Source organism: Bombina bombina, chromosome 1 (genome assembly GCF_027579735.1).
Source record: "Bombina bombina isolate aBomBom1 chromosome 1, aBomBom1.pri, whole genome shotgun sequence".
Lineage (NCBI taxonomy): Eukaryota > Metazoa > Chordata > Amphibia > Anura > Bombinatoridae > Bombina > Bombina bombina.
This window is the reverse complement of record NC_069499.1, coordinates 949,530,140-949,542,361: the sequence shown is the minus strand read 5'-3', so window position 1 is coordinate 949,542,361 and position 12,222 is coordinate 949,530,140. Positions and strand designations below refer to the sequence as shown.

At 35.8% G+C, this 12,222-nt stretch overlaps 1 protein-coding gene across 2 annotated transcripts in view; it reads left to right on the top strand.

Moving 5' to 3' along the window:
* The first annotated feature begins 9,002 nt into the window (after positions 1-9,002).
* PMEPA1 (prostate transmembrane protein, androgen induced 1) overlaps positions 9,003-12,222 on the top strand; it is a 123,175-nt gene continuing 119,955 nt past the window's right edge. For both annotated transcript variants that reach the window (XM_053704434.1, XM_053704425.1), the window contains exon 1: positions 9,003-9,304. In XM_053704434.1, the coding sequence (XP_053560409.1) occupies positions 9,202-9,304 (103 nt within the window). In that variant the 5' untranslated portion in view covers positions 9,003-9,201. The remainder of the gene's footprint in view (positions 9,305-12,222) is intronic.

The window sequence follows — 12,222 nt, the reverse complement described above, 5'->3', positions numbered from 1 at the left end:
TTCACAGAGGCCCCATTCAGTATTTAGATATCATCGCAATATATATAGATCAATATCATAATTCTCTTCTAGCTTGTTTAAAAATTTAGGGTTGAAATGCACTATATACAACTGGCGAATCGAGCCATTATTGTTATTTATTGATGTTTACTGTCTTGTTATACATTCACTATATATTTCATGGTTGAATTAAGGTTTATGTTTAAGAAGGATATTATCTGAAATCTCCTTTTTCCTCTTCTCCCCTAAACATACTGGCTACTCCCCTTCCCCTCATAGGTCTGATGGCTCCTTGAGACACTAAATGTTTTCATCAGATTTGATCTCTTTTTTTTTTTTGCCCCCCCCCCCCCCCCCCGGGGAGATAGGCCCCCTCTAGCCCTATATTGCATATTATAGTCACAACCTCAATTCCACCCATAATTCCCAAACCCAACCCCGTAAACTTCTGTTGGCTCCGTCCCCCCCTCCCTCCCCCCTCTCGTCACTTCCATCTCCCCCTCCAAAAAAAAAGAGGAAAACAAAAGGTAAAAGAAAAAAAATAAGAAAAAAAAATAGGGGGGTTATTTATATAGAACTAGAAATGGCACCTCACCATCAGTCCCTACCCTGATTCCCTTTCCCTTTTCTATCCCTTTGAGCTTACTGCGTAAGCCATGGAAAATACATCCTATAGAAAATTTCACTTTAGTATTCCATGTATGTCTCTAATTTTCATCATCTAGCAACATTGTATTCCACTGATGTTTATGATAACTTATTATGATACCAATGCCCATATAAGATTTATTGTGGTACTGTACTGTTAATGTGACATACCAAAAATGATTGTAAGCTGTTTTTTTCAGCAAACTGTAATAATGTAACTACCCAGAATATGTTGATATCTAGTTTTCAACTGCATTTGATAATTCTCTGTTAATGACAAAATCTTTCAATAAAAAAAAAAAAAAATTATTACACTCAAGTATACACTTTCATATACATTTTTTTTCTATTTTTATAAGGGTTAAAAGGTATATGGTATGTTACAAGGAATTTGACTGGAAAGGGCTATAATTGAACAGTTTGGCGCCAAATGCAACTGACTGCCATTTTTGCATTTAAACATTGATGTGTGCCTGCTGGTGAGTGCCAGGTGTGTTGTGTTGATAACTTATGTTAAGTTACCCTATGGGCCTTTCACAAAGGCAGCTAAGGAGTTAACTGCCTGGGTTGCTGGGAACTGTACCGCTGTCAATATTCAGGGTTATTGAGCTTACAATGACTTAGGATGTGTACCCTGTCGATTCTGAGAGTGGTTTATTCCTGTGTTGATTACATATAGGTATAGATATAAACAGATATGTATAGGAATATCTATTTAGAAATACCTAGAACATATTCCGCTATGTGCAGTATACAGTAAATAAACAGTATATCACTTTATTAAAAAGGAATATTGCATTAATATGATTTTTCATGTTTTAATCTACTTCACTGCAAAGGGCTCCAGTACACTTACATATATGTCTTAATATGTATACATATGTATTGATGTGTTTACATGTGAATATATGTCTGTAAATATAAAATAGTTAGCTCATACTGTTACTCAGGCTGATAACAATTATGTAACAATGTGCTGACAGTCACTAAACATTATGTTTCAAAATGAAAAAAGAAAAGAGCAGTTAACAGATCCTCGAAGGGACACTGAACCCAATTTTTTTATTTTGTGATTCAGATAGAGAATGCAATTTTAAGTAACTTTCTAATTTACTCATATTATCAAATGTTCTTTATTCTCTTTGTATTTTTATTTGAAAATCAAGAATGTAAGTTTAGATGCCAGACCATTTTTGATGAACAACCTGGGTTGTTCTTGCTGATTGGTGAATAAATTCATCCACCTATAAACAAGTGCTGCCCAGGGTTCTGAACTTTCTTTTTCAAATAAAGATAGCAAGAGAAAGAAGAAAAAATGATAATAGGAGTAAATTACAAAGTTGCTTAAAATTGCATGTTCTATCTGAATCTCGAAAGAAAAAAATTGGGTTCAGTGTCCCTTTAACTACTAAAGAGTGACCAAGACCGCACTAGAGTACAGAAAAAAAGTCATGAGGATCAAGCGGGCAGTAGTTGCTACGAGAGGGAAGGCATACCTTACCTGCTTCTAAGTCTAAGGCTTGTGATAGCCTTGAAGAGGTTTGTGTTTTTGGCTATTTTACCCCTTTGCAAACACGCCTGAATATCCTTTATTTGACGTTTCAAATAACCAAAATTCATCCATTTCTCTGTGTACTTCACTGCTAATACCTGCCCACAAGCTGAAAAGAGGATTCAAGTTTGGGTGCGTGCTTTTGCACTTATGTGCTCTTATTTCTTAGGTAGCTGTGGGTGCCACTGAAGAGTCTTTTGAAACATATGTCTATGAATACATATATAAATATATATATATATATATATATATACATTCACACATATACATCTTTAAAAATGTATATGTATGCATCCAGTGGCATATTTAGGTTTTTGGGCTGCCCTAGGCACTCAAAATGTTGTTGCCCCCCAGGTTTTATGCCTTTTTGGCCTTGATATTTTTTTCGTTATGGAATAAAAAATCAAAGAATGTAACTAATATTTTGCCACAGATGCTACAAATGGCATGTCAAAGGTGATATGGTCAGCCATACATAGATTATTGTAATTTAGTTGTGAGTACTCACTCTGTTATTCTTCACAGTAGTTGTCCTGAACTGCAGTAGCTGAACAACAACTATGGTAGAACCTGGAGGTCCATAACTTTGGCCTCCTGCAATGCCACCCAGCAGATTCAATAACGGCTGCCATTTCTGCAATTACTGCATTGTGCAGGTTGCCACTCTCCTGCATACAGGCCCGCTGTATCCCCAGCCCTTATATCCCCGGAGCCCCCATGAATTATGCCATATGTTTGGTTTCACAGCCTTCTGCTTAATGCAGTAGTTTTTTCTTACCAATTTATATATATTTTTAAAACCGCACTAAAAAGCTTGTTCCTCCCATGGGCTAAGTTTAAGAGCTGCCAGTTGCCTCCATTTTAACAGTGGCACAGAATATTGACCATCCAGGCTACACAGACTGCAGTAAAGTTTAACCATCTGTAGAAAATCACCCTCAGTCCCAGCAATCTGGACAATCAATCAATCCTATGTGCCTCTGTTAAACTGTAGGCAACTAACAGCTCTTAAACGTAGCCCGTAAAGCAGAAGGCTGTGCATCCAAATATATGACATAATTTATGGGGGGCTCTGGGTATACAGGGGCACATTTCCTTTTACAGAGTTGGGGCATGGCAGTGCCAAATATATAGATCTCAGCCGCGGGCCTCTATGCAGGAGAGCGGCAACCTGCACAATGCAGAAAATGCAGAAGAGGCAGCAATTATTGAATAAGCTGTGCGGCATTGCAGGAGACCAGGAAGCAGCAGCGGGCCCCCCCAGAGTGGTGGACCAACAGTCCCTGGTCGCAACCACAACAGCTGTGACCCTGGTTGTTCCACCACTGCCATTTGCTAAAACATCATATGAGCCGACAGGGAAGGCTAGGTCCTCAATTGGAAGCTTATTCGCCAGGCAAAGTGACCGCACCAGTTCAACTAATCACAGCTGGAGTGTGCGTAGGAAATCCCTAGTGAATCATGTGAGACAGCCTGGCGAATAAGGACCGAGCCTTCCCTGTTGGCTCATATAATGTTTCAGCAAAAGAAAAGAGTCCAATCCAAGGTGGGCGGCGGGTATATTATGGGACAGGCATCTCCATAAACACTGTGCAACCTAATACAGAGGCTCAAAAATTTCCGCCCCATCCAAGCTGCCGCCCTAGGCCTGTGCCTTGTTGGCCTAGGCCATAATACGCCCCTGTATGCATCTCTATGTTTAAATCCCTTAGACCTCATATCTTTGAGTCTTTATAACTTTTTTGTGCAATATTTTTAAAATATTTGTTTATTAGATGGTGTTATTATGAGTGTAACAGTACTTTGTAATGCATTTTTTATGTGTTTTGCGACTGCGAAACAGTTAACCAGAGCTCTGAGGTAGCGCTAACCCGACTCACATTAAACGGACAGTATACACCAATATTCATATAACTTCATGTAATAGACACTACTATAAAGAATAATATGCACAGCTACTGATATAAAAATACAGTATAAAACTGTTTAAAAGCTTACTTAGAATCTCCCAGTTTAGCTCTGTTGAAAATGTTAGCTGGAACACCCACTAAAAGTGGTTGTATAGCAAAAACAGCAGACACTGCCCCCTCTCCCTTCCTCTGCATATGAAAAGTCTTTTTACTCAAAGAGGAGCAAGCTGGAGTAGGTATACATAATTATATTTCTAAAATGTTGGGGCTTGGTTAGGAGTCTGAAAATCAGCACAATGTTATTTAAAAATAAGCAAAACTATACATTAAAAACAAAACAACTGTATAGGCTATATAAATGGATCATCTACAAAACATTTATGCAAAGAAATCTAGTATATAATGTCCTTTTAAATTGAATTGCACTCAAGAGATCGCATTTACTTTTAACTTGTAATACGAGTGAAACACATGACGCGTGCGAACAGCTGAAATAAACCCCTTTTTGCTTGCACACAACTGTTGGTACGCCACTCGTAAACTAGCCCATAATGGTGAATGTGTTTAAAACAAAAACAAAAAAACTTTGCAATGTACTTTCTTTATATGATTTCCCTATTTTCCTCATTTTTTTCCCCTCTGCTCTAGAAATGCTGGAATGCAACATTCTACACAGTGATTGCTGGATCACTGCAGGAGCTCATGTATAGCTTTTCCCCCCTTAAACTTATGTGGCCACTGCTGCCAGTTCGTTTTTTTGTCCCATCCACTTATGCCAATTTTATAGGGTTTAAACATTTAATTGGTATTGTATTTATTGTTGTCTGAATTGCATTTTTTACACACTACCGCAAATACAGAACAATATTTTTGCACGTAGATATCAATGAATAAAGTCTTGCCCTATTTGATTCATTTCTCTGTATAAAAATCTTGGCCTGTTTTAGTGGTAGTGTGTGTGTGCATATGGGGGGTGGGCTGCTTTGCTGTAAAATGCCTGGACCTATTTTTGGTCCCATACTGTTTCATATTCATTTAGCAGTATAGCCCAGAACTACAGAAGAACTCCATGACTTGCACACTCTCGGCTTAGCCCTCAAGTGATAACCCACATGAGTTTTCATCACAGACGTATTTTATGTGAAGGATTTAAAGCACCAGCTATATCTGACAAGCAGATATTATGCCCTAGACCAGTTTTTCTCAACCACGGTCCTCAAATACCCCTAACAGGCCAAATTTTCATTATAGCTGAAGTAGAGAACAGGTGAAATAATATGCTGATGGGTTAATACAGGTTAGTTACCATGGTTACTGATGAGCTGATTATTTCACCTGTGCTCTAGTTCAGCTATAATGGAAACCTGGCCTGTTGGGGGTACTTGAGAACCGTGTTTGAGAAACACTGCCCTAGACTACTGCTCGACCGATAACAAATAACTTTATATTTGCAATATGAGTGCAAATAGAGAAGCACTATTGATTGCGCATGAGTGATGCTAATGCATGCGCTCCACTTGTAATCTAGGCCTATGTGTTTAATCCCTTTGCAGGCAATAATGTTATCATGGAAGGCTCCAATATATAATAGCATCTTTTTGCACTTTGCTATCCCTTTAAGAACCGTTTGTTCATTATTATTTTTCTCCATAGTTGATTAAAAGATTTTCTAGAATTATTATGTCCTAGAATAACGCTTAAAGTTTTGTAACATTCTGATACTTTTTGCACATTGAAATGAATATGGTTTACTGTACATTGTATACGTGTTATATTACAATAGTGATAATTGTTTATTACTAGTTATAAAAAGCTGATAACAGTAAAGAACAATAACAATTTATAATTGTTAGTGTAATAGTAAGACGTGTTAAGTAAAGTGCAGCCTTTACTGGCAGTGAATAGCAGTCTAGCTCTTTGTCATTAGCAGGGTCACCGTGAGGTTACCTGAACCCTGATGAATACAGTCTATGTGTACAGACCACGTGTATTTATCCTTGCATGCGTCCTTCTGTAACGCCCCTGTCCGCTGATTAGCTAGCTGGAACTTGAATAACCTATCATTAAATAGGCTTCAACAGTTGAACTTTCTATTGGTTAAGCTTGCTGCCCGTCTTGTTCCAGACAAGCCTGTGACGTCACTGTCTGGAAACTCCTTTCTCTGTCCTAAGGGAACATTTAAAGACCCAGAGAGCCATTTAATTAGGGCTTGCAATTCGAATGCACGGGTTCCACCCCCCTTCTCCAGCAGGGGTTATTATTTTACAGTCTGGACTGTCTGTGCATTCCTAAGATGTTTCTAAAGAGAGCTTGCTTAGCTGATTTCCATTTAGATAAGCTATGGGTATATAAATAATCGGAAATATTTATATCAGACTGTAGAGCATGTGAGGATGGGGTAAGGTGGGAGTAAAAGTTTACAGTAAACAGAAAAGCGAGAGAAAGAGAGTGTCACTGTATAAACAAAATAGAGGAACTAGAACTAATCAGAATTAAAAATAATTTGGCCTGTTAACTATTTCGATTGTTCTGTTAAAATGCAGTTATAATATATATACATACACAAATCAAGCCTTGCGCTGGTGCTCAGGACGCAAATCTAGTTTTCTAAAAAAAACTCAGAAAGCTAAAACTCATAAAAACATCTGCTTACAGTTTAGATAATTAACAATAACGTATTCCTACTTTCTTCAATAAAATCTATATATTCTATACAAATAATATATATTCAGATAGATAGATAGATAGATAGATAGATAGATAGATGATAGATAGATGATAGATAGATGATAGATTGATAGATCGGTAGATAGATTATAGAGATATAGATAGATGATAGATTAGATAAATAGATGATAGATAGGTAGATGACAGATTGACTAATAGATGATAGATAGATAGATAGATAGATAATGATTATATATTAGATAGATGATAGATAATAATGATGCTATGTTAGATAGATGATAGCTAGAAAGATTGATTGATTGATAGATGATATAGAGATTGATGTTAGATAATGATGATATATAGATAGATGATAGATAATAGATAGATGAAAGATGGATAGATGGAAGATAGATACATAGGTGATAGATAGATGATAGATAATAGATAAATAGGTGTTGATAGATAAATGATAGATATGTATCTATATCATTTCATAACCACATAATAATTTAATACAAGTAATATGTTATAACTTATGGGTAAAACAGAAGCATTTTTCATAAAAAAAAAACATTAAGGGAATAGTAAAACCTGCATTTTACGAGTTATATGAGATCAAGAAAAAACACATCTGATAAATATTTTCATAAAAATTGGACAACAAATAACAGGATTGTTTAGAATGTACTATATATTTTTTTCTTTCAACCGCAAAGAATTCCGTAACCCAACCAAATGAAATAGCTTCAACTAAATCTGACAACATTTTATAGTCTCAAAAATTATGAAAATAAATATATAAAAAAATTTTTTTACCATGGTAACTATTTTACAACCTCAGATAGGTTTAACATTAAATAATCGGTTTGCTTTATTTGTGAGCAGTTACTATTTTTCTTACTATTTTTTTTTATTAAGAAAACTCTTTATTCGGTCATTTGAGTCAAGATGAATACTGCAGCTATGGCTATCTGCGTTTTTATTGTCAATTTACCTGCTATGGTATTGCAGACATTTTGCAGTGCTTGTTTCATCTAACAAGAGGACTTGAGAATAAAAAAATATATATATCAACTTAAAATAATGTCCCAATATGTCATGTTTCTTAAATGTAAATGTTATTCGGACATAAACTATGGCTATGTTGCAAAAAAAAAAAAAAAAAATATTGCATATACTGCCTTTTGAACCTTGTCTAGTATGACATCTCTAATGTAGCACTAATAACTTGTTTCTTCTCTATATTATATCAAAGCATATATGGAATTCATTTCCTCAAGTTATCTCCAAGTTATACACACACAATAAATGGACGCAACTATACTCAGTAATAACTCATTGTAGATAAGATCATTTTATTGTCGGGATTCTTTTAGTTTATTTTACAGGTAAATATCATTTTACATAAGTGAATATTTTCTTTCCTTTTAAGGTATAAGGTGCATGCGGATTTGGCGTATGGAGCCTGCGATGCGCTTCAGCACTGAATGAGTTAAAAGGGATGTCTAGCAAATAGAAGTTAATAGATGTGTCTAGACAGGCTTTGGAAATTCTTGCAACTGCAGACGGATCTACATAAATGCCTATTTTTTTTTTTTACTTATACGGGGAAAAGAACGCTACTGACTAAATGCAGCTCGTCTCACATTATTTATTTTTTTCTATTTGTTATCACTGCATATTCAGATAAGTCACAACTATAGTTCATAAACCTTTTATATGCAGCTACTTTTTAACTTTCGGAGAAGGGGAAAACTAAGCAATATGGTTAGAATCAAACTGTTGTATCTGTAATGATTTGTAACTAGGGAAGAACGGCAGATTATGTACTGGTCAGCATATCCTGAGTTCATAAACCGATGTCTCATAAATGGTAGAAATATGAAGAACGTGTGATTGGAGAAAGTGCGATTCTACGCTATTTATCTTATCTAATAATCTATCTAATCTATATATATCTATCTCATCTAGCCATCCACATAATCTATCTGTCGGAACCTCTTCATCTAATAAAACTTTACGAATCAATGCTCTATCCCTTTTCTCCCTCTGTCGGGCGGTTTGAGTCAAACAGTAGTAGTGTGTCGCTTTAAAATAGGTAGGCGTGTCCAGATGAATTGCTGCCTCCCTGTGACTGGTCTATGCTGACGTCTGTCACCTTCTATGGTCCCACCTACAGTCTGGCGCTGACGTCACGCCGCCTGTCTGCTCGGGCTCGGTCTGCATCTGAAACTCAATCTCCTTGGACTTGAAGTGGGGGAAGCTGCACTGCTGCCGCACGGGGCTCTTACTAGTGACTTGTTCAGCAGCCGGGCTGGCATGTAGCGATGGGCCCCCCATGCACAGGACGGGACTCTATCTGACTCTCAAGCACTTTTTATTTTTGTTTTACTATTTTTGTATGTTTCATTTTTCTTTTAAATGTATAATTTGATGGGGCTGAACAGCACGAGCGCAGCCACACAGCCCAATGTCTCCTGTACATGTAACTGCAAGAGATCACTGTTCCAGAGCATGGAGATTAGTGAGTATCCTGTCAAACTTGTGGTTGAAGTCATTTAAGGGTAACACGGGTGTTTGCTAAGTGGGCGACATTGTGAAGTGGGGAAGCGAAGGGACCAGCAGAGTCGTGGGTTAGGGGGATCTGTGTTGAGCAAGTCGGTAGAACTTCTAATGAAACTGAGAACTTTCCCATTGCTGTGAGTTTTGCCTTTACTTATAACTTCTTTGTAAAACTTGAGTTGTACACATCTTGTATTCACTTTGCATGCGTTTTATCAGTATGTTACCTCCCATTTGTCCTGGGTTTGCACCAGCCCCTCTTGTATTGTATACTAAATGTACTGTCTGGGCATCAGCCACCGTGTTTTATTCTGTTTGCCCTGGACAGACATTATCCCATTTGTAATATAATATATATCATGGTTGGGCATCAGCCACTTTCTTTCTGTGTTAGTTCTTTTTGGCATCAGCTGGACATTAACTCATCTCGTTTTAACCCACTCAATTCAGTTTGTCATAAACCTCTGTTCTTCCTCTATGGTCTTGGGTGGGTATTAACTTTTTTTTGTTCTGTATAGCTTTCCATAACTGGCTGTTGACTCTAATTTCCTATGTAAATTATTCTGGCATAAACTCACTGTTCTACCCCTTTTGCCCTACCTGGGTAATAAAATATCAGTGTCACTTGCCTTGATGGGCATTCAATTATCTTTTCATACTTATTTGTGTTCATTAATGCCCCTCAATTTAAATGAGCAATTAGTGACATAATAGAATACACAGAACAATCTATACTAATGGGATACACTAAAACAATTAAAATATAAGCATTAGGTATAAGCTTAAAATTACAGCCTCTATCATTTCTCTGAGCTTGCGGTAGAATTGTTCTTTTAAAAAGTATATGGCAATACCTATCTTAGTTTAAAAATGTGTGTGTGTGTGTGTGTGTGTGTATATATATATATATATATATATACTCACACATGCATTTTCTAAAGAGAAAAAACTAAGTTGGCTTGTCACGGTACAGAATAAGTGAATGATGTATTGTACAAGACATCCAAAAGTCTTGGATCTTTGCTTGTATCCTGTTTTGTTTAAAACGAGGGCTTGAATCAATTCAGAGCTGTAATGTGAGCATAAAAACTCAGGAGCTCTAAAGGAGAAGTTGTCACTGTCAGCTGGCCCCTTGCTTTGTCTGAGCACTGGGCTATTTAAAGCAAATCTTCTATTGCAGTGTTTCTATATCTGCATATCATCTGTAGATCTGGAAATGCTTCATAAAATATGTAAAGCATAAGTGTGTGTGTGTGTGTGTGTGTGTGTGTATATATATATATATATATATTTACTTATGCAGTATAGTTTATATGTAGTTTTTTTATTTATTCAGTGTTGTTTTTAGTCATTATATACTGGACAAAAACAAGTTCTGGTCATGTGAAAGTAGTTCATTTTGTGTAAGGAACTTTACTTTTACTTTATATGGTAAGCTCAGAAATACTTATGTGGTTATACTTATTTTTTAATTGAAACTGAGTAAAATCTTGCCCTGTTTCCCTTATAAAACTTGGTAAAAATGTGAAGACCATATTGTGCCCACAGTCTGTTTAAAAAAAAAAATCTTATGTGGAAAGTTTTTGGAAGAGCATAATTGCAGTTGATGCTACTCTTGAATAAAACAGAAAGCAGAACTGTACAGCAGCTGCAAGATGGTGTTTTAAGATTCCTAAGTAGCTCAGATAATCGTACTTTTGATTGTCTCTATGGCATGCTTTTCCCTGTATTGCTAAAATGAGAGTTTAATGTTACTGCACTGATGTGGCAGCACATAGACTGCAGCAACATTTTGGAGACAGAAGGCGCAGTGTGACACTGTACTGTCTTTTCCTAAACCTGCAAGTTGGCCAGACAGTTACACAGTGTGGTGCCAACATGTATAATTCAAGCTATGTTTGAAGTAAAATTTAAATGGTCATTTTAAATGGTCAGCTTAAATAATAATCACTGTAGAAAAGTGTTCTTAAAATATATCTGTCTCTTAAATGTTATTTAAACTTATAAAGCTGAGACTTAGTAGTACTGTTATATATATATATATATATATGTGTGTGTGTGTGTGTGTGTGTGTCAAGAAATTGTTTCTGAAAAAAATATATTTTATTATATTCTGTGCTTGAACAAAATACATTAACTCCCTTTTCCCCCTGCCTGACTGTTTGAAGTTCTTTGCATTGGCTAAAGATGTCTGCACATAATTATTATTTTTTTATTTAGCCTAGCCACATTAACTCTTTTAGTAAGTTATTTTTAAAGTTACCTTTTAGTTACTGTAAAAAAAAAATGTAATACGAATTGATAATTTCATCAGATCATTGTTTCATTTAGTAAAAAAAGGCATTTTTAAATATACTTTGAGATTATATAGTTGTCTAATTAAAAAATAATAATTTATTTAAAACCACTATTTTGTCATCTTTCATATAGGCTTAAAATATCAAAAGCCAACACAATAAGGAATAGCTGTTAATTTGATATACTTTTGTCTCTTAATTCCCAGACAGTTAACATCAGCAGTCTAAGGGCAATGTCATGTCTTCCTTCCTTATGGATAATGAGTGTTTATTTCAGTGTTGAATAAATGACTGTATGCAGATTTATTTGTAATTTTTAATCAATTTGGACTGAAACTGTTAACGTTTGGAAGAAAATACTTTTTTTCTTTTCTTTTTTTTTTCATGCAGCCTTAATATATGAAATATGTAATCTTGTTTCTGAATGTAAATGTAGCACACTTTAAATAGCATATTTTGGTGAAAATTGTGCCCTTGTTCCTTTAACAAGCATAGTTTATTTACAGAGTTATTATTGCACGGTTTTTGCACTGTAGTTACTATAGTTGGACATGTCTCTCTCAAAAACGCTGTTCATCTGTGT